The 26,579-nt window shown below is 37.2% G+C and overlaps 5 protein-coding genes across 9 annotated transcripts; all 5 read right to left on the bottom strand.

Annotated features, from left to right (window-relative positions):
* Nucleotides 1-790: 790 nt before the first annotated feature.
* On the bottom strand, nucleotides 791-5,581 carry LOC125223543 (S-adenosyl-L-methionine-dependent tRNA 4-demethylwyosine synthase). 3 transcript variants are annotated; one of them, XM_048126740.1, is made up of 9 exons: nucleotides 4,663-5,581; nucleotides 3,835-3,950; nucleotides 3,385-3,560; nucleotides 2,831-3,021; nucleotides 2,605-2,691; nucleotides 2,223-2,286; nucleotides 1,840-2,066; nucleotides 1,600-1,744; nucleotides 791-1,116 (listed from the first exon to the last, which is right to left on the bottom strand). In XM_048126740.1, the coding sequence occupies exons 1-8, from the start codon at nucleotides 5,542-5,544 to the stop codon at nucleotides 1,604-1,606; spliced, it is 1,884 nt and encodes a 627-aa protein (XP_047982697.1). In that variant the 5' UTR covers nucleotides 5,545-5,581; the 3' UTR covers nucleotides 791-1,116; nucleotides 1,600-1,603. The 3 variants fall into 3 exon arrangements, with proteins under 3 accessions (XP_047982697.1, XP_047982695.1, XP_047982696.1); XM_048126738.1 differs by having other exon boundaries at nucleotides 1,840-2,050; nucleotides 2,129-2,286; nucleotides 4,663-5,579; XM_048126739.1 differs by having other exon boundaries at nucleotides 791-1,072; nucleotides 1,840-2,050; nucleotides 2,129-2,286; nucleotides 4,663-5,579.
* Nucleotides 5,582-6,476: 895 nt separating this feature from the next.
* On the bottom strand, nucleotides 6,477-10,232 carry LOC125223548 (DUF21 domain-containing protein At1g47330). Of its 3 annotated transcripts, none has more exons than XM_048126744.1 (12): nucleotides 9,793-10,232; nucleotides 9,174-9,250; nucleotides 9,003-9,086; nucleotides 8,795-8,908; nucleotides 8,479-8,565; nucleotides 8,228-8,367; nucleotides 8,049-8,136; nucleotides 7,848-7,921; nucleotides 7,645-7,757; nucleotides 7,144-7,376; nucleotides 6,987-7,033; nucleotides 6,477-6,889 (listed from the first exon to the last, which is right to left on the bottom strand). In XM_048126744.1, exons 1-12 carry the CDS (start codon nucleotides 9,968-9,970, stop codon nucleotides 6,811-6,813), a joined length of 1,314 nt encoding a protein of 437 aa, XP_047982701.1. In that variant the 5' UTR covers nucleotides 9,971-10,232; the 3' UTR covers nucleotides 6,477-6,810. The 3 variants fall into 3 exon arrangements, with proteins under 3 accessions (XP_047982701.1, XP_047982702.1, XP_047982704.1); XM_048126745.1 differs by having other exon boundaries at nucleotides 9,783-9,919; XM_048126747.1 differs by lacking the exon at nucleotides 9,793-10,232 and adding an exon at nucleotides 9,326-9,378.
* An 8,416-nt stretch (nucleotides 10,233-18,648) lies between these two features.
* LOC125223558 (probable glutathione S-transferase parA) lies at nucleotides 18,649-19,648 on the bottom strand. Its single transcript, XM_048126759.1, has 2 exons — nucleotides 19,258-19,648; nucleotides 18,649-19,155 (listed from the first exon to the last, which is right to left on the bottom strand). The coding sequence occupies exons 1-2, from the start codon at nucleotides 19,570-19,572 to the stop codon at nucleotides 18,805-18,807; spliced, it is 666 nt and encodes a 221-aa protein (XP_047982716.1). The 5' UTR covers nucleotides 19,573-19,648; the 3' UTR covers nucleotides 18,649-18,804.
* Nucleotides 19,649-22,903: 3,255 nt separating this feature from the next.
* Nucleotides 22,904-24,572, bottom strand: LOC125223559 (probable glutathione S-transferase parA). The gene is made up of 2 exons (XM_048126760.1): nucleotides 24,206-24,572; nucleotides 22,904-23,584 (listed from the first exon to the last, which is right to left on the bottom strand). Exons 1-2 carry the CDS (start codon nucleotides 24,518-24,520, stop codon nucleotides 23,237-23,239), a joined length of 663 nt encoding a protein of 220 aa, XP_047982717.1. The 5' UTR covers nucleotides 24,521-24,572; the 3' UTR covers nucleotides 22,904-23,236.
* Nucleotides 24,573-25,415: 843 nt separating this feature from the next.
* LOC125223557 (probable glutathione S-transferase parA) lies at nucleotides 25,416-26,356 on the bottom strand. Its single transcript, XM_048126758.1, has 2 exons — nucleotides 25,951-26,356; nucleotides 25,416-25,856 (listed from the first exon to the last, which is right to left on the bottom strand). Exons 1-2 carry the CDS (start codon nucleotides 26,263-26,265, stop codon nucleotides 25,503-25,505), a joined length of 669 nt encoding a protein of 222 aa, XP_047982715.1. The 5' UTR covers nucleotides 26,266-26,356; the 3' UTR covers nucleotides 25,416-25,502.
* Between the last annotated feature and the right edge of the window lie 223 nt (nucleotides 26,357-26,579).

The raw sequence follows: 26,579 nt of genomic DNA, 5'->3' as shown, positions 1-26,579 counted from the left end.
ACAATCAAAGGAATGCACATTATATTCTTATTTGTTGGTGACTTGGTGAGGTAAGAAGAAGGAGTGTTGATGCAGATGGGGGATTAATCCAATCGTTCTTATCCGAAGATTTGTAGTTTACGAGGTCGGTGCCTTTACCTTACATTATACTGAAAGTGATGTTTTAAGGATTTACCTAAATTTCTGAAAAACGACTTTGCTCCTTTCTGTGGTTCTAGGATTTTCAATACCGATATTATTGACTTATAAATTCTCGATTGAATTATATACACACACATATGCATCATGATTAATACTACTCCTCCGTCCACAACAAAAAAGATTTTGAAACAGTGATTAAAAAGTTTTTCATTTTTTTAATTTTAGTAAACGAAGTCAGATAGAAAAATAAATCCGAAAGAATCACCTAATTCTTATACTAATGCATCATATTTTATGTTTTTGAGGAGTGGATTAAGAATTAGGTGTTGCTTTTCGAAAATCAATTGTTTTCATGGACTATTTCTACGGATGTTTATCGTATGCTTCGTAATTGTTGTTTGTATGTTCTTTAGACGTCTGAATATGTTCAATGCATTACTGAATAAATTTACACTGCAATTAATTAAAATTAAGTATCATAATACTACTCCATTTAACACGATAAAACCTACACAAAATTATCATGTTATATGAAAATAAACATGGAATTGAGCACAAAATCGATAACGAATATAGCAAGATGCTTTTTTCAACTTCTTGACTTACCTAAATATTTAGACTGCTATTAATAATATATAGCAAGCTGCCATTAATAATAAAATCCAGCACAAAATTATCATGTTATATGAAAATAAGCATGGCTTCGACACAAAATTTATACCAAAATTATAAGCAAGCTGCTTTTTTTTCAACTTCTTGACCTATCTAAAAATGGAGTAGCTTCAAAATTTTCAACCCATACGGCTATTGCTGTGAGAAGATTAGGCAAAGCTTGATACTTGCTTGGCCGACAGTCAAAAGACCAAACGCGTTTAGTAGCTTCTACCAACTCTGCGCGGGCCTCGCTTACAAAAATGACATCTTCAGTATTCTGTTGAGTAGTGATGATTTATGCAACAAATGTTATGAAAAAATCTGAAAGACCAGAAAACAGTACTATCAAATAGACAAATACTACATATGAACTAATTTGAACTGCTAATAATGGCATGATGTATGGTTTTAGTAAAAAAGTAGTATTGTGGAGAAGTATCATAAAATAAACATTGTATATAGAAAAAGCATTTTTGTATATATACAAATAAGCAAACTACTGTATATACAGATAAGCATGGTTCCTGTGTTTAGGAAGGTGAAATTCACCAAACGTGATGAAATCAATTCATCAAAACAAAGCATTTCCTTTTCAGCATGAAATATTATGAGTTGTTGTTTAGTTCCTATGTTAAGTTGAAAGAGAATATAGTAGAGAGAGTGGTGCTTTCATTTTTAGAAATGTGTCATTGAATGGGACATCCCGTAAAGAAAACAGTGATTTTGACAAATAATCGTGAATACTGCTAGCCAGATGAAATGAAATGAAATGGATCAGCATCTATGACAAAATTCAAAACACACCTGTTTAGCGTGCAGATTTGTGGTGGCGCTCTTTTCTATATCGAGATTGCTTTGGATCAAAACCACCTTCCTCTGCTCCATAGACAGCCCAGGATGGTGTAGGAGCCATGTAATCGTTACTGGTAAATGGCTCTCCAGTTAATACCTTCAGTTCAAAACCAGACAAATATCATCAATAAAAAAAAAACTTAAAAAAAAACAAAACTATGAGGCATGTAGAAACTATGCTGAATTACGGACCAGGTTGTGGAACTTCTCATAGTCTATCCATGTATGCCACTGGCCGTTGACTTTAAATTTGTCGACTTTCGCCAAAAGAACACAACACGAGTGGACATGCTCACAAGCAACCTCATATGCCCCATTGCTCTTTCGAGCAATGGCTTCTGAAAACTCTTTTACATCCTTATGCCAGGGGACATTTTCCATTGTTAGCTTCGATGTGGCTGACCTGTAACAGAGTTCTTCTTGTGAAATAAGAAACAAAAGCAAAAGACAAAAAGAGCATTAGTATGGGAGAGAATCTTACGATCCACAGTATGTCACCCCTTTAATTTCAATAAAATCGGGATTTCCAACATCAAATAGGCTGGAATAAGCATCTATATCTTCTGTATTCCAACCTTTTACTAATGTCAAGCGGTAGACAGTGCGCTGTTGCTTCTCTTTTAGTGCTTTCAAAGAGTCCTGACATTCATTTCGAAATACCTCAACTTAGATGTGTTATAACAAAAAAAACACAGATTTGTGATTATGATATGACAGAATAGAGTAAAAGAATTACAATAAAATTATAAATGGTAAAAGTTATAAAAGTTACTGTTGGGTGATTTTAAAAGTTAATTGTTGGATGATTTTAAAGCTCGCATTTATTTTTCTGGACAAAAGATGGATAAAGATTTCTGAATTTCTCCTGCCAAAATAGTATCTAACACAATTATAATTCATAACAGCAATATGACTTATAAATTCAAATACACCATCTAGTAGTACTAATGTACTCACAAGAAATCTCTCCCAGAAGTCGCTGAAGAGTGGTCTATCAATAGCCTTCAAGCTATCCTTAGTTGCAGCATCTACACTCACATACAGCTGTATAATCCATGTAGAAAAGGTGTTAGAACTCATCTGTCATCAATCTGGATAAAAATTGCCATCCAGGCTTCTATGGTCTTCTCAAAACACGTTTTTCACTAAAACCAATATAAAAAAGACGACAGAAAAAGCACACCTGTGTGATAGGCTTCAATGCCATAATTTTTTCAGGAAACTGAGCATTAGTCACAAGAAAGGTAGAGATGTGCCTCCTGTGTAGCTCATCAACAAGAATGTTGATCTCAGGATACATGATAGGTTCACCAACAAGAGATAAGGCACAATGTCTAGGAGAAAGACCTTCGGCCAGAAGCTCTGCCTTTACCCCTGTGCATATTTGAACAAATCTAGTCAATTATCAGCAATACCACCAATCAGCTAAAAGCCACACAAAGCAACTGCATGCAGATAACAAAATGAATAAAGAAAATAATGATATACATTATCTCCTTGAATTAAACAGATGGCTTAAGACAAAGAAAAAACAAACAGATAGGCACAAGATTTACTACAAAATAGCATGCCAACCACTTTTCGAATAGAAGTGCTACAATTTACAACAAACATCTTCATGAAATTTTTTATCAGAAAATGTTAATCCTCTCCATAGCAAACATTTAATAAATCTATATATTATCTGAGCATTCTTGATACAGTTCTCAGAATTAAAAAACATTTAACTTAACTTACCTGGAACTCCTTTCATTTGCTTTATCATTTTTTTATGTAGATCGATTGCAGTGTCAACGATGACCAATGGATCATCCATCTTCCACTGCCAGCTTTTCCCTACAGGATTTGTGTGATGTCTCCAACAAAAGACACATTTGTTTGCACATGCTAAACTAGGAGTAGCCTCCATGCACCTAGAGATGTAATCAAAGTCATAACACAGAATGAAACTTCTACTAAATTCAAGGAAAATCATTGATACTAAAATGGAACACAGTTAATCTCGTAGAGGCAATTAGAATAGTATTTTTGTTTTCTCAGAAATAAGTTGAGTAGCTTTAGAGCTCAAGAAAATGAATAACTGAAATCGCATATGTGGATCCGATAGTTTGTGTAGTACATGATATAAACATAATCCAAAACCTCCATGTTAAATAAAACCCACAACACAAACACTATTAAATATACCTGTGACTCTCAATGCCATAAAACGAGTGCTTGTAACATCCACCACGTCCTCTAAGCTGAGACTTGGTCCATCTACAAATCTTAACCCCACTGTGAGAGCCAATTACTTTATACCCCTGCCACCAATATCAACCAGTTAAGATAGTAGTTCATGTAATAGAAAGAGACCACAATAGTATTTGAAGCGCATGTAACACAAAATTATGTTGACTGATTATGAATCAACACAATGATAAGATTAAAGGTACGTTAGGTATTCTTTTAAGGGGCTTTAAGATGGGAAGATCAACCTGGAGTCAGGTTGTTAGCCTATACATAAATAGTTTTTTGTTTCTATATTGTGAGTCTGTGACAGGTTTCTAATTCATAATCAACTAATACATGAAACTCCATCTGAATGGTGGCAACTTCTTAAGTATGAATTGCAAAACTATTTTACTTCTGAAACTTCATAGACATATCAATATCAAACAATCACAATAAGTTAGGGATAAAAATCATACAAACTCGGTAAATTTTAACTAGGTATATATCAACTATCAAAAGTTATACACCACATGAGCTTGATTGGCTATATAGTATATACTGGAATCATGGAATACACTGGCCAACAAAAGTATTAATGAATAACAGTACATAACTAGGCAAGAGCTAATTGAAGTCCGGAAAGAGACATAAAGCAGAATACCCTAGCAATTCATAAGTACAGCAAAAAAGCAAATATGAATAAATCTTCAACAGATATGAACATAACGATGAAAAACTCAAAAACCTGAATTCCTAAGTCCTAACTCATCCGAATTAGCCAATTCATATACAAGTTTTTACCTGCTTCTCTAAATTTGCCCTTATTACAGGAGTCACCATTTCTTTCTCCCCATTCGCAGCATGTCCATTCACTTTCCCATTGGCCTTAGCTTCCACTGCTGATCTTCTTGAAGGTCCCTTTCCCGCAATATCCTCAAGATCAACAACATCAGACTCTTCCACATCCTCCTCATCATCTTCCTCGCTGTATTCACCTTCACTCTCACTCCCAGCTACATAATTTCCCAAACCCTGATCATTTTCTTCTATATTACCATTCAAAACCCCAACAATCTTCTGACTCCACAGATCAAACACCCCATCCAAATCCCCCAAATCCACATCCCCTTCCCCCAACTCCACCAGCTCTCTACCCCCAAGCTTCCTCAGTTTCGCCGCAACATCTCTAGCCACGGCATTAAACGTGCCCCCATAACTCCCACTCCCCACCCCAAAAACAGCAAATCTGCACTCCTTGAGCACGAGCGCCCCAACCCGAAAATCCTCAGCGCTCTCGGCGAGCCAATTCACCAAAAAGGCCCCATCTTGTGGAGGCCCACCGTTCTCCCACGTCGAGGCGACGACCAAGACGAGGGTTTCCTTGCATAAATCCTCAGGCTCGTAGTCTTTGGGATCGACGAGATCAAAGGGGATGTTGCTGAGGGTGAGGAGAGTGTGGAGGCGCTGGGCGAGGGCTTTGGAAGTGTTGGTCTGCGATAGGAAGAAGAGCTTGCCCCTTTTGGGAGGAGCGTGGTTGTGGCATCCGCAGCCGGTTCCTGCGACGGCGCGGAGGCGGCGGCGATTGAGGGATTTGTGGAGGAAGTAGAGGGCCGCGGAGGCGGAGAGGAGAGTGAGGAGGGTGATGCGAGCGGGAGGGAGCGAGAGCGACGACGGGAGCGGCATTTGCAGGTTTCAAGTTTGGGGTTTTCGAATATTTTTTGTGGGTTTACATGAGATTTAAGGAAAAAGGGCAACTGAATTAGCTTTTACTCCAAAATTAAATCTTTTTTGAAGCCCAACTCAATAGTATAATCATCTCCTAGTGATAATAGCAATAGTTAAATGAAATGTTAATGAAATAGGAATGCACTTCTTAATAAAGGTGAATTGGGTTTGGGCTCGAATTATCCCATCGTCGGCCCATAAAGCTGTTGTCGATCTTACGGCAGTCTGCTCGCTCCAACCCTTCAGGGTTGAGGCTTTCGTTCTTCCATCACCATTCATTGTTAAGTCTGGTCATCGCATTATCTTTGTTAGCGAACCAACAACAATATTTTCAATTGTGTCCCACCCTACAAGTTTCTTTATTTGGATTAGTAGTTGTTGGTACATGTATTTTTTTTGGACGGACAAGTATATTAGTCGAGAGGTTAAAATTGATAATAGTACTGGTAACATAGATTATTTGAAGGATTGTATGAATGAACGAGCTCAGAGATGTTCAATCCATCAAGTTATATGGTGAATTAGATTGATATATGTATATAAGTTATTAACCAAAGTAAACACCCTTCAAATGTGTGTGAAGAAGCATGTGAAACAGTGAATTTATTGATAAGACTTTTTCATAAAATAAAATACAGTACATGTTCAGTATATTGTGATCTGTGAAGCATGTATTTTGACGAATTTGCATGTTAAAAAAAACTAGTACGGATATATCATAATTTCTATTTTTACCTGTTTATAAATTTTTAACATTTTAAACATGTTCTCATAACTTTAATTGAATTTTATTAGAATTTAGAAACAAGTAAAAAAGGGTAGTATAATTAAATACCTCAACGTTTGAAAATTGAAACATTATAAACAAAAAGGTTTATCCCCACTCACCATAAAACATGTAAATCTGGAATCGATTACTTTTCTCTTTCAAGAAAGAGAATGGTTTAACGAGTATACAATTATGCATAAATATAGCCTAGCCAAAGTGCCAAACCATAAACTGATACAAGTTTAATGGGAATTAAAATGCAGGTATATTGATACAGACAAGTTTTTAAACCCATATTTCACACGCAATTAATTCATCCACATGCACTATAATTCAGATTCATGTTTCTGGTTGTTCTCAACATATAAGACTTATATAAGCTGTCTTTGGCAACTATATGAGCTTATATACTACAATGTGTTAATGCGCAGCACCCGTTGAATCGGACAACAGCTTCAAACCGGAGTTGTAGATTGAATCAAGTTCGAATCAGGAGTCTTATCCTGAGAAGCAGCATTCATGTTTATTTTTATCCTGCAACAGAGACAAAACAAATCAATTTGATAATATCATGTGAATTTTCAAGTGTAATTTCACAGTTATTTGAACAATGGCATAAGGCATTACTTACCTATTGTGTATGTTTACATACTCATCTGTTTCGTCAAGTATCTCCTCCTGAAAGAACAAGGTTAAAGATTTAACGTAAGCCAAGAGAAGCAACATCAAAACTGCAATGATCGTTTGATAGACTAGTTTACAGACAGAATACAAATGTAAAAGGGAACCTGAAGAAGCTCTTCAATCACATCTTCCATGGAGATGACACCAACTACTTCTTGATCGGGTGGAAACTCGGGGATCGGTGAGGTTTCTAAATCTAAAATGCAAAAGGAGCAGCCTTTGTGCCTCTTCTTGAAAGCAGGAGTCGCTGGAGGGCTTTTCTTGACTTGATCGTCAGACTTATTCATGACTGAGTCGGCATCATGGGTGACGGTTTTTATTGCAAATATATGATTCTCTGCATTGGGACACAATATTATGTGATTTTCACAAATCCAGCAGAAAACCATGCAAATTCAACATAAAAATTAGTACTAGTGTGATGGTTGAGTTGCTATAGCTAAAAGTGTCGATGTCAAGTAGTCAGTCAAGGAGCAAAAATGGCAGAAAACGAGCTTAAAAAATCATATCATGTTTGCTGAGAAGAAATTGCTTATTTTCCATTTAAGGTTGCATCAAAGGAACATATGAAATCTGTTTTGCATCATCATGCAGATAAATGTTACCTTCTTTGGTTTTCTGGAGTGTATCTTTTGAATCCCTATACACGACAGCGATGTGGCTGTGACCCTTTTGGAATTCATTCAGAATATCATAAAGGGGCATGTTTTCCGAGACTCTGAGAGTTGTACGAGGAGAAGAATTAGCCACGAGTATCACGAACAGCCGCTAATAGTTAGAACTGGTAATAGGAAAAAGTGTATCTCACCGAGGAATTTTTCTTATTAACATTTTCCTTAGAGGAACTGAATCATCAGGGTCGACTGCAAGGAGGTTTTTAACCTGGACGCGGTAAAGACAGATATTAGCCTCTGTTCACACGGTGCAAATCACATCATGTGAACATACGGAAGGATAAACAAACAGCGATTGTTAATTCATTAACTGTAGCAAAAAACATGAAAGTTACCAAGATGAGGCCAATGATATTATTTTGGTTTTTATAGTACACAGGAACTCGACTGTGGCCCATTGTCATTATAGCATTCAATGTCTCCCTGTAGAGGATTAGGGAGTGGGGATAAAGTTAGAGGGACTGATATCACGAATGACAGATTAGTTTCATCTGATAGGAAATGCTAAACTCACAAATTAAGAGTTCCATCGAGATCAATGGAGAATGCCTTTGCTATAGGAGTCATGGCATCCTTGGCAGTCTTCGCAGTCAATTCCAGTGCCCCAGCTATTATTGTCGTCTCATCATGTGTCAAATCCCCTCCTTTTCCAGCCTATGAGTGCAAATTGATACTAGTTTAGCTTTGCCAATAAAACTAATGACATCTTCCAAAACATAATTCATTTTAGGGGAACTAATTGCAGCCTCGATCATCATGACATACCTCGTTGCCATGGAAATCAACAAAAGTTTTCAGCTCGGCTCTGCGCAGTAGAGCAGCATGCCCCTTACCCAACATCCAGTCAAGGATCTACAAGCAAACAAAGGTTTTTGAGTAATAAAGATACAAAATGACCACTTTTGGTGAATTCCACGATCTGAAGGATTCACATGTAACTTCTTCTTCGTGCAGTCTCGAAAAAAGAGCAAACTTCTACAACTTTAATCTGATGATATCTTCCTATAAATTCATTAAAAGTAGGAAAATATATGACTGGAAAAGTTTAACGTATTTGAATATCAACCTTCGATTCAATTACCTTACTAATTGGATATGCAATAGGGAAGAACACCCAAAGAAGAAGTTGGACAAAGGGCGCCGCAGTTGCTCCAGCTGTTAACCCATAACGTGTACAAATTGCTTGAGGTAATATCTTCAGTAAGATGGAAATGTTAGAACTGTGCCAACAGAGTATACTATTTGATCCTAAATTTGACTTTGTTCAGTAAAGTTGCAGATTCAACCACCTCGCCAAACATGAGGATGAGTGTGACTGATACCAGGATTGCAGCCCAAGGGGGCACAAGCTTGTCCAAGAATATGGGAAGTGACTACAAGGAAAAAACACATAATGTCTGGTTACCTACACACAGAACTACCACCAAGAATACGAATGCCATAACAGATAATACACAAACCTCCATTGCTAAAGAGTTGCCAATCAAGAGTGTGCAAAGCAAGAGGTGTTGATTTTTCACCACTGGAAGTATTTTAGCTGTCAAATATAATTATTGTCATTTATAGAGATAAAAAAAGAAGAAGAAGAATTGCAAGCAGAAACACCATATACTTAAGCACATTCTCCACTTCAACTATAGCTTAACACAAATCAGATCTTGTCTGGAATAGCATGACACCCGATTATTCTCTTGTCACGAGCTGCTACACTGGATCATCCCTAGATCCTTTGCAGGTCAATATTGCTACTCCAGAAATAAAGCATTTAGAAGTATGGAGCTACAGTATAAAAGGAGGCACAAAGGAAATGGCATGATTTTCGGCATCAACTATGTAATTAACATAACAAGGCAGAAAAAGCTCACAAACACAGAAATCCTAAGCAAATTGACATATAGGACGAAATAGGACAAACCACATAACTCAATTTAGGAGTCCAAGCTTAGCAAAATCAAATTTTACAACACAAACCCCAAAAAACAAACAAAATCCCACAAACCCAAACCATCAAAAACATAGTAAAATCACAACATCAATAAGTTAAACAAGAGATAGAGGGAGAGTAATACTGGACAGTACAAGCATGTTTGCGATCTTGAGGGCGGCCTGATTTGCTAATAACCTCGAGGTCGACAAGGCCAAGAGACATGAGGCCAAGAGTGAGACCAGCCATCATCCCAGCAAACAGCACCAGCCCTATGATTATAATCACATACAGAAAAAACTTGGTATCGCAGCAAGGCACATCATCAGCCATCTATTTCCCTCAGCCGCACACACAGTCAGTGGGTTTGTGCGTTCCGGCACGCACTTCCTGAAAAGAGGGACAAAATCTGCAGTTTGTGCTGATATGCCTGTCTGTATCCTACTCGACTCCAAGCTTTCGGGTTTACTTTTTTCTGATTTTTTTAACTTTTTCTTGAGAAAGATTGCATTTTTCGTTGATTTGGTGGTCGGGGCTCGGAACCAATATAAAAATTGGAGCAAACTCCTTTGGTGGGTGAATCTTTTGTTCTTCTTACTATAATGAGTTTTTTCATCTTGTCTTACTTTGTTTTAGGCTTATTTTGGAATAATTATCAAATAAAATCATAAACTCGATAGTAGTATTTGGAGTAAGTATTTATGATTTTATGTAGACTTGTAGTACTGTGATTTGGAAAAAAAAAAGATAAGAGCATCTGCAATGCTAAATAGGCCAACAATAGGCCAATCATTCTCTCTCTGTGCCACGTCAGCAGTACTAAAAATACACCTGCCACATCAGATTTAGGACGGCCATAGGTTAACCATAGGTAAGACGTAATAAAAATAATTCAAAATATACTACATTTACGGAATTAAAATTACGATTAAATTACGGAATTAAATTTACGACACATATACGGGAAAATTAATCCATTCCATTAAAAAAAAAGTACAAAACATGATTTTTTTAAAAAAAAAAGGTTTCCACACACGAGCCCCGCCACTCTACTACTCCTCAGTTCGCCGTCGCCGCCGCCACTGCGCCACCCGTGGTATCGAGCCCACGTCGGAACCCCTAGCCGTGCCCTCGCGACATCCAAATCAACCCGCATGCTCTCGAGCATCGAGTGAAGAAACATCTTCTCCGTGGGGTCAGTGGCGGCCTTCCAATCTTGGAAGACTTTGTACATCTGATCCCGCGTATGGTTACGCGAATGGAGAGTGTACTCGAGTGGGGGCGGGTGGGAGGCGGAGGACTGGGCCTCCTGGGGCGATAGGGGGGGATCCGCCCCCGCAGCCCGTTGCGCCCGCTTACATGTCCAACCGGACGGGGGCGGGCAAATGAAGGAGGGGATGGAAACTCCTCAGCATCCGGGGGGAGGTCGTGGGATCCGCCGCTGCTGCACGGCTGTAGTCGCCGGTATAGTTCAGTCTCTACTTCTTCGGCCACCCGGGCGTCGCACCCGCACGGAACTTCTGGAGTCCTTCGACCAACAAAAAGCACTCCCGGAAGTGGAACTCCTTATGCGTCCCGCCAAGGGGAACTGACTCTCGGCTATCCTCGGGGCGTCCTCCTCATTACTGCCCACTAGTGAGTGACGGAGGCATTGGCGTCTGGCACAACGCCCAGAAAAACGATCGACCGCGGCCACGATGCGCTCCCCACCCCTTCAGGACCTCCTCCCACGCCCGAAGTCCTTCCGTGCGGGTAATGCTTATCCTGCCCAGGCAGCTCTAATCTTCGCCCGCATGTTGACGACCCGTGGATTTGCGGGTGTTCGCAACCAGGCGGATCCTCACCGCACCTCGACCACCCCTGGCCACCCCAGGCGTACTCATCCTCTCCCGCGTCCTCTCCCTCCGGCCCGGAGGTGGTGTCGTCCAACTGCGGGCTGCGACGACTCGCTGACCGCCTTGGCCTTCCCCCTCGTCTTCTTCTTCTTCGCCGCGGCCCGCCCCCGCTGGAACGAGAGTGTCCGGATCGCCGAGATCGATCCCCATGTCATGCGATGACAAAAGGTCATCGCCAATGAACTGCGTCTCCACCAGGGTCGACGTGTGAGACGAAGCCGTAAAAAAATCCCGAGAGGAGACGATGAAACGCGCCGTGTCCCCTCCACAGTGACCCACTGCCTGTCCCCGTGCATGCCGTCACGCATCCTCCCTGCCACATCATACTGTTGCTGCATTATCTGCTTCTTTGCATCACGGGAGCATACCTCCCCCACCCCTGCCCGTCGCTGTGCCTGCTCCGCTGGCTCGGCATACCCCACGCCCCGGCATCCCCACAAAGATACCCCCCCTGGTTCCCCCCCATCATCCCCCCTGGCCGCACCGGCCATCATCCGCATCAACCGCCCCCAAGGGACGTTAAACCCCCAGGCCTATCGCCGCCATCGCTCCTATCCGGATCCCACAGGTGTGCCGTGGGAGTCGAGATCCACTCGTCAGTGGGCCCGGACTCGTTGTTGTGATCCATCGCTCGATGATGCTTTGCACGAAAGTTAGAGAGAGAGAAAACTCGTTAAAACAAGTGGTGCAAATGAGAATGAAACGAAAATCGCGTTTATATAGGTTTTTTTTTTTTTTTTTTAAAAAAAAACAAAATTCGGGCGCTGGCCGATCGGGCCGCCACAATGGCGGTCAGCGCATCGGCCAGCGCCGAGCGATCGGCCAGCCCACGCCGATCGGCTCGCCGATTGCCGGCTGGCCGCCTCCAATGGTTCGGCTAGCCGATCGGCCAGCGCCGCGAATCGGCTAACCGGTCGCTAGCCGACCATTGGGGATGCTCTAATGGTATGATTCTTGTAAGGCTAAAACTCGAATCGGGTGAGAAAATAACACTCACTTTCTGAGTTTGTGGAAATAACATACATTGATTTTGTTGAAATAACATAAGGTTCACATAATTTATAGTAGTACAAAATATTTCACCTTTGTTCCAAATTGGTATAAAAAGTTTGAGGTTGACATAATCGTAGTAGTACAAACGTTTCGTCCACGTTTCAATTTAATATATTTTGTCATGCTATGAGTTTGGACATCGTTAATTCATTACCTAAATGACATAGAGAATGCTATGAGTTTGGACATCGTTAATTCATTACCTAAATGACATAGAGAATATGAAACAATAATGAAACTTTTAATATGAACATTAAACAATGATATAACTTTTTTTTTAAAATGTAATATCGATGAAACCTTTTGTACTTCACGTGTTAAAAAATTTAATGATTTGTACACATAACAAAATGAAATAGGAGTATTTTACATGAGTTGTGTAATTATTCCGTAAAAACAGATTTAGACCAAAATTCATAGTTTGAGGGATTGCTTACTAATTTTTTATATTATTATTGACTATGCTTTATTTTATGTATACGGTTTTATATTTATAATTTAAGATTACTGAGGGTAAATAACTGCTTAAAATGTTGTAATTTTTGATTTGTAATATTTCAATCATTTTAATTACCACTAGTATCACCCACGTGCGTTGCACGACATATTTTATTTTTTCATGGTAACTAAAATGAGAAACAATACAATTATATACAATTTAAAAATGAATTAATAAATAAATTATTAAAATAAAATTGCTATATTGGAAAATAAAAAAGAAAATGCTAAAATAAAATTAAACTTAACAGTAAATAAATTAAAAGAGAAAGAGGGGGGACGGAGAGAGCAAAACAGACTCGGTAGACTAATTACAATATTAATTTTAGAAGCGTAAATAATTATACAAATGATTCATTCAAAATAAGAAGACCCTATGATCACTCAATTTTAACCCCATTCTGAACAATTCAATAAAAAATTGAATATAGGGTTCATGCTTCATACTCTGCGGCGGCTCTTGTTCAAGTCTCATCATATCTCTCTTCTCCTGCCAATTTGAAAACAGAAATATTGTGATGCTCCTTCACTTCTCACTCTCGTTAGTTGTCGCCAAATTGTTGCCCAATCTTCACCTCCGTACCTCGTCTGCTCTCTGAAGCCTAGCCAAAAGCAGATTAAGTTTGAATAAAGCATTTATGTTTCATAGTATAGAAACTAATCAGATATCAGTAAAGCATAAAGATATGGTATTTGCCTCAATCCTTGGCAGCTGCAATTCCACCTGGAGTTTATCTGGAAAACTTGTTTCTGTTAAGAAAACCCACATTGTTCTAAATCGGAATTCAAATATATGAGATTTGAAAATTTATTAAATGTAGAAGCAGAGAAAGGATATTGCTTCAACCTCAGGAAGATTTGGGACATCAAACACCTTGCAGACACGTTGCTCGCCTTTGCCTTTCCTGAACATCAATCTTATGGTGGTTGCATGAGCCAAAACATGGCCACCTGCTGGCTTCTTCGGATCTGAGTAGTAAATATCAATAAATTACTATAGATAATAACTGCTGGAGGTAACCACCCATTAACTCTCTATTAACTTTAAATAACTTCCCACTAACTAATAATAATTTTAATCAATACATAGCTTTGAATTAAAATGGCATATATGTGAATATCCTCAATAACTCCCCACTAACTAATAATAATTTTAATCAATAAATAGCTTTTAATTAAAATGGCATTTATGTGAATATCCTTAAAACTCTCCTTTTATATATTTATAGATTTATAGATATAGTTTGAGGCGTTTAATAATAGAAAAAAACATTGCAAATAGGAATTTTCGTAATACTTTGATATTTAACAATGTGGTAGAAACTAGATATGCTCAGCATAAGGAATTATTCTATTATTCTATATAGTACAGCTAAGTAGTACTCCCTCCATTCCACAGTAATAGAGTCATTTAATTTTCTGCACTTGTTTTGAAAAAATGATAATAAATAGTTAAAGTGAATATGGAGTAAAATAAGAGAGAGAATAATGTAGAGAAGAGTCTTATCTATAATATTGTCTCTCGTACTACTTTTTCTCCACTTTAACTATCTATAATTATTTTTTCAAAACGAGTGCGCAAAATGAAATGACTCTATTACTATGGAACGAAGGGAGTAGTAAACTAGAATTCCCTCCGTCCACGAATAAGAGTCTCGTTTTTCTATTTTTGTCCGTCCACGAATAAGAGTCCCGGTTCATAATTACCATAAATGGTAAAGGGACCACACATTCCACTAATTCATTCCACTCACATATCATTTAAAACTAATATATACAAGTAAGACTCATATTCCAGTAACTTTCCTCCACCCACTTTTCTTAATATTTCTTAAAACCCGCACCATTTAGAAATGAGACTCTTAATCATGAATGGAGGGAGTAATAACTAAGATCGCATTTATATATAATATAATCACTAATGCTACATTAATAGCTAATCATTAGTACATCAAAGAATTGAGTTTGGAATTTCAATATTTATTGTAAATGTTTGTTACTAATACCGAACTTGTATAGGATATTGGTTTAATAAATTACTCAATCTGGAGGAACGCGTATTATGCATTTGATATTCACTGGGTAGAATATGCTGTGGTGGGCCCTCTCCTTTTGAAACTTGCTGCAGTTGCGTATCCCAATTTGGTTGGGCTGAACGTGCGGTGATGGTCTTGTTTTTAAAGTAGGAGCATTAGACCCTATTTGGTACGGTTGAACGGAGGAATGGAGTGACATTCTACCTCCATTCCATTCATTCGTTTGGAAAATATTTTTATTAGGAATCATCATTCCTTTTGAAATGGCTATTCCATTCCACATGGAAATACTCATTTCATCCATTTAGTTAAAAAATGGTCATTCCATTCCATTCTATTTTTCTTTCTTCTTATTTTAAAATTATATAAATATTATTTTATATTATATTTAAATTTAATATCATCACAATTTTACAATAAAATTAATTTTTTTTTAATAATTGAAAAATCCACACACACACTTCACACATTTCACACACTACACACACTACACACACTACACACTACATACACTTGATACTACACACATTTCACACACTTCACAAATTTCACACATTTCACACACTACACAAATTTCACACATTTCACACACTTCACACGCTTCACACACTTCACACATTTCGCACACTACACACACTTCACACACTACATACTACACACATTTCACACACTACACAAACTACACACAGTTCACACACTATACACATTTTCACACACTTCACACAATACACACAATACACACACTACACACACTACACACATTTCACACACTACACAAATTCAAAACTAGGATGCTTGAAATGTGTTAAATGTGAGTAGCGTGTGAAATGTGTGTAGTGCGTGAAATTTGTGTAGTGTGTGAAGTGCGTGTAGTGTGTGAAATGTGTGTAGTGCGTGTAGTGTGTGAAATGTGTGTAGTGTGTGAAATATGTGTAGTGTGTAAAGTGTGTGTAGTGTGTGAAGTGTGTGTCGTGCGTGTAGTGTGTGAAATGTGTGTAGTGTGTGTAGTTTGTGAAATGTGGGTCTTGTGTGAAATGTGTAGTGTGTGAAATGTGTGTAGTGCGTGTAGTGTGTGAAATGTGTATAGTGCTTTTTTGGTAGAATCAACATATTAATTATTCATATTCATTCCATTCCATTTCTATATTAATTTGTAGGGATGTGATCAGGTCAATAAGTGGAATTCTATAAAAAATCAAAGCAAATCTCATCCATTGAATCTTGTGATGTAACCGTTAGATTAATGCCACGTGTCATCTAATAATGTAGATTCTGTAGTCTAATAATATAGTTCGGCTAATAATGTAACACGCTTTAGTCTAATAATGTAGCCATGTTAATAATGTAACGCTTTTAGTGTAATAATGTAGCTCGGATATTATGATCACAACCATCCAATCTAAGGATCCAGAGGCTGAGATTTGCTTTGATTTTTTACATAATTTGTCTTATGAACCATAATGCGCCCCTTAATTTGTATATATCAAATACAGGAATGAAGTCAATCAAGGAATAAGAATTCCTCATCATTGTCCTCTCTTTTTTCATTAGTACACAATTTCCGAATTGGACGAAGTTGAACAGATTGATGCCTTAGATTATGGACATGTGTCGAGTAATGAGCACATTCTAGCTCATGAAAAAGATCACAAACGGTCATGTGAAAAGAGATGGATTTAAGAATATCTGATTCTTGTTATTGTTACATAAAGTGGTTCCCTTGCTTTATGCTTCAGTAGTATAATATATTAATGAGGTAAAGTGTCTGTGTAATGCATTCTGCATCCTATCACTTAATGTAATATAGCTAGCGGGCTTGGATCCCCTGCTATGGAGGAATCACAACAGGGGTGCTGTGCCTCTTACATATCATTTTTAATTATAAAACATATTTAATTTTTTAATGTTATATTTTATAAATAAGATATTAGAATGGGAGAGCACAACATCCCCTGCTGTGATTCCTCCGTAGCAGGGGATCCAAATCCTACAGCTAGCAGCTTTCTCTTTTCAAAACTATGGAGTTTCTCACTTTCCTTCACACCTCTCCTTGTAACCCTCCCCACACTCCTCACATTAATTTACACTAATTATTCAAAATACATATACTCCCTTTGTCCCAGATAATTTGTCCCATTTTTCCATTTCGGTCCATCCCATATAATTTGTCTCATTTCACTTTTTACCATTTTTGGTAGTGGACCTCATATTCCACTAACCCATGCCTACTCACATTTATTATAAAACAAATATATAAAAATAGGACTCACATTCCACTAACTTTTTCAACTTACTTTTCATTACATTTCTTAAAACTCGTGTCTGATCAAAGTGAGACAAATTATTTGGGCACGGAGAGAGTAATAAATATGTAAGTAGTTAAATGATCAAATTTAATGCACAAATTAGTAATTGAAATTAAAAATATAAAAAGAACTAAAATTAAAATGCCAAATGTATATACAAATTAATAAATGAAATTTTAAAAAACTTAGCACTGAATTTCCATAATCTTCTTCCCCTTTCTTTTTCTTCTCGTTGTCATGGCGCTCCTTTCCACCCCTTGTCACGATCGCACTTACAAGTGATAACAGGCTTTGGATACCATGATTATGGGAGGATTGAACAAGCGAAGAAGATTGGGAAACATCAGTATAATTGATTATAAACTGAAATAATTGAGATTGACTTGAGAATATCAAGTACCAACTTATTCACATATAAAGTAAATAACACAAGTTTGAGTTTAACTTGCATGGGAAGAGTTTAAGAACAAATGCCATCATGTATGGAGACATGATCCATACAACATTATTTCATCAAAAGACACTTAGCATCTATGCTCAACATCGTCCTTCGTCACCACTTCTCAATCTGTAAATTTTTAAAACATAAAGGACCGAATATTTGGTATATGCAGTGAACACATGCCAAAAGATATGTTTAATGTTTTTGGTAAAAGAAGTTTTGTTAACCCAACATTAAATGAGATGTTTTATCTTTTAAAAATGTCTGAGTATGCTAAAATATTTCTTCCGTAAAAATCAACTGCGCAATCTAGGTATCTTTAACATATAACGTATCTGAACATTTGTGAACTGGGAATGTGGTTATATTCCACGACGATCACAGAACCGACCAACTCGAAGGATGACGTTCGATCCCCATTTGTGTGCGCTAGTCTGAGTTGGGATTCTTCCCACACTAGGACTCGGATTTTATTAGTATTAGAACTATAATTAGTTTATTAATCTAGCGAGGACTTGAATTTTACCTTGTTCGCTTAAAATCCTTAACTTGACTTTTCATTTCGGTCTCAAATAACGTGCGGAAATGACCCTTTTAGGAAGAATATAACATGATGATCTGGCTTTAAAAAATCATTAGACTTAAATAAAATGCATATATTATACTTTACTTAAATATAAAGATAGAAATCCCCGGTAGGCGTTGCAGGCTATGGGAAAGATTTCAGATAACAATTTACTTAACCACGTAAGGTTAATTAATATTACTAAAACTCACCAACTGTAGTAAAAAAATTTAAAAATCTCGAAATTCCAAATTTCAATTATTGAGCGTTACACATAATTTGAACAGATAGGGATATACGTGGTTCGGCGTCACCATCAACTTAAAATATCTCAACCACAAAAAACAAAAGAGAAAGTAGCACTAGTAGTAATTAGGGGGTGTGGAGGACGAGCACCTTCCTTATCACTAAAACGAAGTCATAAATCTTAGCCGGATCGGCCAAGGATTCCGACACAAAGTCTATCTCCAAACACCTCTTCACCCATTGAATGAGTTTGGGGCAATGCTCTTGAATGCTGAAACCAGCGCACATTTCGTAGGTGTGGAACCACGTCGAATACGTGACCAACGCCACGTCCAAAAACCCCAGCCTTTCGCCCCCGAAGAAGGCCTCCTCGCCCAGCTGCGATTCCAACTGCATCAGAATCTCAACCAACTCCTTCTTCCCCGCTTCCAGCTCTTCCCCGCTCGCACTCCAGATCTTCCTTCCAGCACCATACAACTGCAACACAGAACACACATTTTAAGTCCATATAATTCCAAGATAGATGAGTTATAACCTACCCTACCAAACTGATAAGGAAATCCTATAGATAGAGCAGACCTTTTTGTCAATGTAATCAGCCCAGAACCTAGCTTGAGCTCTGTGGTAGGGATTTGGAGGCAGAAGAGGGTATTCTTGGTTCCAAACCTCGTCGATGTACTCAAGAATGGTGAGAGACTCGCAGACGGGCTTATCGTTGTGAATCAAGACGGGGATTTGCTTGTAAATGGGATTGGATTGGAGAAGAAGCTGGCTTTTGTTGCGGAGGTCTTGCTCTCTGTACTCGTAGACCACGCCTTTTGCTGCCAGCGCTACTCTCGCCCTCATTCCGAACATGCTAACAAACTGATCCAGCAGAATCACCTTCTCCCCCATTTTTTTCTTTCTCTCTTACTTCTCTCAGATTTTCAATTTGCTGTTGTGTAGTCTGTGTGGTAGTTGCCAAAGGACTGGAAAGGGAGTGATAGAGAGTGAACGGTATCTTACAAAATAAATAGCACCATTAAGTTAGGATAAGACTTTCTTTTTCCTATTTTAGCATATTCCGTATATTTACTTTTTTTTGACATTTTACCCCTCATCATTCTCCATTTCTCCTCTCTTTTTTTCATTATTTTACAATTTCCACAATGGACGTCTCCTCTCCTCGTACCCCTCCCCACACCCTTACATTAATTTACGCTAAGGCCTCGTTTGACAAGTGGTATGGAATATGCCCATAATAGGGCTCGATCAAGATTTAGATCCTATTATGGAATAAATTGATTTTACATTAATATATTTGATAAGCTAGTTAAATAATTCATTATTAGTGACTTGTGTTTGATAGGGAATATTTATATCAAGTTAATAATATGTATTTACAAATTTGTCCTTCTAATTATTCAAAATACATATAATAAATATGTAATTAGTTAAATAATCAAAGTTTAATGCAAAAATTAGTAATTGAAATTAAAATACAATAAAATACAAATATTATTAATTGAAATTAAAAAATATAAAAAGAACTAAAATTAAAATGCAAAATATATATGCAAATTAATAAATGAAATTTAAAAAAACTTAAGCATTGAATTCCATACCTTCTTCCCCTTTCTTTTTCTTCCCTTTGTCATGGGGCTCCTTTCTACCCCTTGTCACGATCGCACTTACTAGTGATAACAGACCTGGGATACCATGACTATGAGAGGATTGAACAAGCTAAGAAGATTGGGAAACATCAGTATAATTGATTATAAACTGAAATAATTGGGATTGATTGAGAATATCAAATACCGGCTTATTCACACTTAAAGTAAATAACACAAGTTTGAGTTTAACTTGCAGGTGAAGAGTATTAGAACAAATGACATCATGTATGGAGATATGATCCATACAACATTATTTTATCAAAAGACACTTAGCATCTCTGCTCAACATCTTCGGTCGTCATCACTTCTCATTCTGTAAATTTTTAAAACATATGAAGGACTAAATATTTGGTATATTCAATTAACACATGCCAAAAGATATGTTTTTGGCAAAAGAAGTTTTGTTAACCCATTATTAAATGAGCTGTTTTATCTTTTAAAAATGTTTGAGTACACTAAATATTTCATCCGTAAAAGTCAACTGCGCAATCTAAATATCTTTAACATATATCGTATCTGAAATTTTTTTAACCGAGAATGTGGTTATATTCCACGATCCCATTTGTGTGCACTAGTCCGAGTTGGGACTCTTCCCGCACTAGGACTCGGATTTTATTTGTATTAGTTTATTAATCTAGTGGGGACTTGAACTTTACCTTGTTCGCTTAAATCCTTAACTTGACTTACCATTTCGGTCTCAAATAGCATGCAAAAATGACCTTTTTAGAAAGAATAATGATCAGACTTTAAAAATCATCTGACTTAAATAAAATGCATATATTATACATGATGTTTACTTTATTCTTTGTCTCATCTTAATGAATTTATGAAGTTATATGCCTTAATTAAAACATGAGATTTGATTTATTGCATTAGTTAATTTGGAAACACTAATTTAATTGAATTAATTATTTGGGAACTAAAATAAATCCGGAGATTAAATAGTCATCTCAATTTTTTAAAAACCATCTAACACATTTATGTCTTCGGTCTAAAACATTACTTCCTTCGTCCATAAAAATATATGCACTGTTCACTTCTTGACGTCAACCTCATTCGTCACTGTAGACTACAATCTGTGACTCTTAAAAAAATGCAATATACAATTGTCTATGACTAAAACCAAGTCTTTTCATAATAGACCAACATGACCAAGAGAATATCCGAAATAAAATTTTCATAATCAATATATTCATTTTAGGCATATCTAAATTCAATACATGATACATAGAGAAGTCTAAAAAATAAAAATGACTAAAAATCTTGAACAATAATATATTAATCAAAGTTAACTCAATTCTAACTGCATGTACTACTGCTGCCACCTTAAGTAATTTATATATAGATATAATGGGAAGTGATAATTGCTGGCAATCTCAAATTAAGATCAAATCTTAGATATTAGATTAGAATATCTAGTGGTTGAAATAATGCCACATGGATTATATTTAATTAAGAAAATTAATAAATAAAATTAGAGGGTATTAATGTTAATTCCCTCTCATTAAAATCATCTTAAAACTTTAAATTTACGTAACTCTCTCGATTTAAATTATTTTTTCCTAAAAAATATATCAAATTAAAGATAATTTTATAAGGATTCCAACGATATCTCAATTGCATATGTTCCGACGACGTTCGGATGATGAAATTTGATATTTTTTATTTTAGTTTTCGTAAATGTTGATAACCAGATTTTTATCAACAAATACATAAAAAAATATCAATATAATGCAAATAAAATCTCAATAAAACCATGTAAAAATCTCAATAAATATGTGTTGATATTTCTTGTACTAGTGTTGATATTCTTATGTCATATTGTTGATATTTGTAATACACTATGTTGATATAAAAAAACATTCACAAAAATTATCATATGATAACATAATAACGATATTACCCTTTTGTTGATATTTTGTCTACTATTTATTGAAATTCGTAAGTTTCAATCTCATCCACTCATTTTAAAATTTAAGGGTGGAGATTTGGTCTTGATTTTGGATTAGAATGCTATAAGCAATAGAAGATGACTCTAGATATAATATAGATATATTTATAAATTATAAAGCTTGAATATTAATCATAAAAAAAAATAGTATATAAAGATAAATCTTACTGTATAATTAATATATACATTTATTTACTTAATGAACAAGAATTTAATTTAAAAATTACATAGTTATACAAAGTGTCAACGAGAGAGTGTTAGGGTGCCACCACCTCTTAAAATAACACCATACCACCATTCCTAGTCAATCATTTGTACACGTGGACAAATAATAAGCTGCCACATAAAAAAAAAAGACCCAAAAAAGACGGCCAGGAATGTGCTACACCTTATACAACAATTTTTCTCGGCCAACAATATCAGACACACTATACAACAATCTATAGATTGCTATGTAGCGTTTATAATATTGTTGTGTAACGTTTATAATATTGTTGTATATGTGGTGTCTATATGTGATGTCACGGTGTCACTTTAAGAGGTGTTGTCATTTTAACACAAACTAGTGTCAACGTCCAATAAATATACATAAATATAAAAGCATAATATTACTAAAATCTCGAAATTCCAAATTTCGATCAATTATTGAGCGTACGATACATATAATTTGAACAGATAAGCTACTAAGCTAGGATACATGTGGTTGGGCGATCTCAACCGCAGAAAACAAAAGAGATAGTACTCCCTCCGTCCCAGAGAAGTTGACACACTTTCTTTTTTAGTTTGTCCCACAAAAGATGTCACATTTCCCTTTTTGGAAAAAGTTCTCTCTCACATGAATATAAAAATTATATTTTCTCTCTCCATTTAACACACAAAACAAAACCTCCTAAAATCCCGTGCCATTTTCAAAGTATGCCAACTTCTCTGGGACGGAGGGAGTAGTAGGAATTAATTAGAGGGTGTGGAGGCCGAGCACCTTCCTCATCACTGAAACGAAGTCATAAATCTTAGCCGGATCGGCCAAGGATTCCGACACAAAGTCTATACACCTCTTCACACATTGAGTGAGTTTGGGGCAGTGCTCTCGAATGCTGAAACCACTACACATTTTGTAGGTGTGGAAACACGTCGAATACGGGACCAATACCACGTCCAAAAACCCCAGCCTTTCGCCCCCGAAGAAGGCCTCCTCGCCCAGCTGCGATTCCAACTGCTTCAGAGTCTCAACCAATTCCTTCTTCCCTGCTTCCAGCTCTTCCTCGCTGCTCGTACACCAGATCTTCCTTCCAGTACCATAGAACTGCAACACAAACATGATAACAAGTCATTTTTGTTCATATAATGTTAGAAATAAAGGGATAAACTTTCCAAGCCGTTACAGGCGGTACTCTAACTATTACAATCGAAAGAAGATAATAACAATAAGTGGAATGAAAATTACAACAGAAGTAATAAAACAAACCGAACTATAAGTCGAGTCGAGGGAAGCCCTCTTTCCGCAAGACAAATTACGTCCCGGCTAGTGCTCACGGAATGACGTATTGTCCCCAAAGATAAAACGACTTCCTCCTAGCGTGTAGAAGCACCTCAAACCCGCTAGGCACCGGAGAACTTGATGGAGTTCCGAGAATTGAGCTATGCAATGCTACTATGATGTAGCGAACTAGAGAGAAGAGAGAATGCTTTTTGTTGGTCTCTTTCCCTCTTCCAAACTCTACCTATTTATAGGAGAGGGGAGGCCACCTCAAAGGTCTTAGTATCAAGGGACATCATAAACCAAATGGAGGTTACAAGAACATGAAAGGCCGAAGGACTTAGCCACATGAAAGGCCAAAAGCCTCTTATTTATCACACGTTTTCAATATATAATTCCAAGATAGATGAGTTATCTACCCTATCAAACTGATAAAGAATAACAAACCTGTTTGTCGATGTAATCAACCCAGAACCTAGCTTGAGCTCTCTGGTAGGGATGGGGAGGCAAAAGAGGGTATCCTTGGTTCCAAACCTCGTCGATGTACTCAAGAATGATGAGAGACTCGCAGACGGGCTTATCGTTCTGAATCAAGATGGGGATTTGCTTGTGAATGGGGTTGGATTGGAGAAGAAGCTGGCTTTTGTTGAACAGGTCTTGCTCTCTGTAGTCGTATACCACGCCTTTTGCTGCCAGCGCTATTCTCGCCCTCATTCCGAACATGCTAACAAACTGATCCAGCAGAATCACCTTCTCCCCCATTTTTTCTCTCTCTCTTTTACTTCTCTCAGATTTTCAGTTTTTTTTCTCTCTCTCTTTTACTTCTCTCATATTTTCAGTTTGTTGTTATGTAGGAGTAGTAAATATAAAGACTTTCTTTTTCACTTTTTAGCATATTCCGTATTTTATTTTTATTTTACATTTTACCCCTCATCATTATCCACATTTTTTTCACTAGTGAACAATTTCCATATTGGACGTCACCTTATTGGAGATGTAAAGATACCTGATGAAGTTGAACAGATTGATGCCTCATATGATGGACATGTGTCGAGTAATGAGCACATTCCAGCTCATGAAAAAGATCACAAATGGTCATGTGAAAGGAGATGGATTGAAGAATATGATTCTTGTTATTATTACAGAAAGTGGTTCCTTTGCTTTATGCTTCAGTAGTCCAATAGGATTATATAATAGGTAAAGTGTCCATGCCCTCATCATTATCCTCTTTTTTTCATTAGTTCACAATTTCCACATTGAGCTAAGTGCGATGACCAATTTTTTATTTATTTTTTATTAGGAGTGTTATTATTTTCCAGATAATAAGGTGCTGCTTGTCGCTCATTGAGAACGTGCATCGTGCCGCGAGGGTGGGGGCCGGAGTGGATAATAGGCTGTCGTCGAAATTTAAATATTTTATTCTGAATTTTAAATCTTTAATAAATATAACCTCATTTCACTTTCATTTCATATACTCATTTCCAACAAAATTTTACTCCATCTCTTTAGAAATGTACGTGGAGGGCTTGCCAATAATTGAGAGATAAAAATCCCCAGTCGGCGTTGCAGGCTTTGGGAAAGATTTCGGATAACAATTTACTTAACTTAAATATAAAAAGCATAAAACTCACCAACTATAGTAAAAAAATTTAAAGAATGTCGAAATTCCAGATTTCAATTATTGAATAAGTTGAAGAGATAAGGATACATGTGGTTGGGCGATCTCAACCACAGACAATAGTAATTAGGGGGTGTGGATGCCGAGCACCTTCCTTCCCTCTACAATCAAGTCATAAATCTTAGCCGGATCGGGCAAGGATTCGGACACAAAGTCTATCTCCAAACACCTCTTCACCCACTGAGTGAGTTTGGGACAATGCTCTTGAATGCTGAAACCACCGCACATTTCGTAGGTGTGGAACCACCTGGAATACCCGATCAACGCCACGTCCAAAAACCCCAGCCTTTCGCCCCCGAAGAAGGCCTCCTCTCCCAGCTGCGATTCCATCTGCTTCAGAGTCTCAACCAACTCCTTCTTCGCCGCTTCCTGCTCTTCCCCGCTACCCGTACCCCAGATCTTCCTTCCCGCACCATACAGCTGCAATACAAATAAAATATAATAAGATCACACAAGTCATTTTTTATCATACGTATAGATAATTCCAACTTCCAAGAAAAATTAAGAAACTGGCCTTTTTGTCGATGTAATGAGCCCAGAACCTAGCTTGAGATCTCTGGTATGGATGGGGAGGCAGAAGAGGGTATTCTTGGTTCCAAACCTCGTCGATGTACTCAAGAATGATGAGAGACTCGCAAACGGGTTTACCGTTGTGAATCAAGACGGGGATTTGCTTGTGAATGGGGTTGGATTGGAGAAGAAGCTGGCTTTTGTTGAACAGGTCTTGCTCGCTGTACTCGTATTCCACACCTTTTGCTGCCAGCGCTACTCTCGCCCTCATTCCGAACGAGCTAGCAAAATGATCCAACAGAATCACCTTCTCCCCCATTTTTTCTTTCTCTTTCACTTCTCTCAGATTTTCAGTTTCTTGGAGTAGTACTTATATAGAGTAGTTGCCAACGGACTGAAGGGAGTGATAGAGAGTGAACGGTATCTTATGAAATAAATATAAAGACTTTCTTTTTCACTTTTTAGCACATTCCACATTAGTTCACAATTTCCACATTGGACGTCTCCCCTCCTCGTACCCCTTCCCACACCCTTCACGTTAATTTACGGTAATTATTCAAAATACATACTACTAGAATAAATATGTAATTAGTTAAATAATCAAAATTTAATGCAAAAATCAGTAATTGAAAT

This window comes from Salvia hispanica, chromosome 4 (assembly GCF_023119035.1).
Source record: "Salvia hispanica cultivar TCC Black 2014 chromosome 4, UniMelb_Shisp_WGS_1.0, whole genome shotgun sequence".
NCBI classification, from domain to species: Eukaryota; Viridiplantae; Streptophyta; class Magnoliopsida; order Lamiales; family Lamiaceae; genus Salvia; species Salvia hispanica.
The sequence above is the reverse complement of the archived record's forward strand: the minus strand, read 5'-3'. Positions and strand labels throughout refer to the sequence as shown.

Excerpts from the sequence above, each read along its gene's own strand:
- LOC125223543 (XM_048126738.1), bottom strand. The coding sequence starts at position 5,544 with ATGCCGCTCCCGTCGTCGCTCTCGCTCCCTCCCGCTCGCATCACCCTC. Across the intron at positions 3,561-3,834 it reads TATGGCATTGAGAGTCACAG|GTGCATGGAGGCTACTCCTA; the intron begins GTATATTTAATA and ends TTACATCTCTAG. Across the intron at positions 2,287-2,604 it reads ACTTCTGGGAGAGATTTCTT|GACTCTTTGAAAGCACTAAA; the intron begins GTGAGTACATTA and ends AATGAATGTCAG.
- LOC125223548 (XM_048126744.1), bottom strand. The coding sequence starts at position 9,970 with ATGGCTGATGATGTGCCTTGCTGCGATACCAAGTTTTTTCTGTATGTG. Across the intron at positions 8,368-8,478 it reads TTGATTTCCATGGCAACGAG|GCTGGAAAAGGAGGGGATTT; the intron begins GTATGTCATGAT and ends TTGCACTCATAG. Across the intron at positions 6,890-6,986 it reads TATGTAAACATACACAATAG|GATAAAAATAAACATGAATG; the intron begins GTAAGTAATGCC and ends TCTCTGTTGCAG.
- LOC125223558 (XM_048126759.1), bottom strand. The coding sequence starts at position 19,572 with ATGGGGGAGAAGGTGATTCTGCTGGATCAGTTTGTTAGCATGTTCGGA. Across the intron at positions 19,156-19,257 it reads CTGATTACATTGACAAAAAG|TTGTATGGTGCTGGAAGGAA; the intron begins GTCTGCTCTATC and ends TCTGTGTTGCAG.
- LOC125223559 (XM_048126760.1), bottom strand. The coding sequence starts at position 24,520 with ATGGGGGAGAAGGTGATTCTGCTGGATCAGTTTGTTAGCATGTTCGGA. Across the intron at positions 23,585-24,205 it reads TTGATTACATCGACAAACAG|TTCTATGGTACTGGAAGGAA; the intron begins GTTTGTTATTCT and ends TTTGTGTTGCAG.
- LOC125223557 (XM_048126758.1), bottom strand. The coding sequence starts at position 26,265 with ATGGGGGAGAAGGTGATTCTGTTGGATCATTTTGCTAGCTCGTTCGGA. Across the intron at positions 25,857-25,950 it reads CTCATTACATCGACAAAAAG|CTGTATGGTGCGGGAAGGAA; the intron begins GCCAGTTTCTTA and ends TTTGTATTGCAG.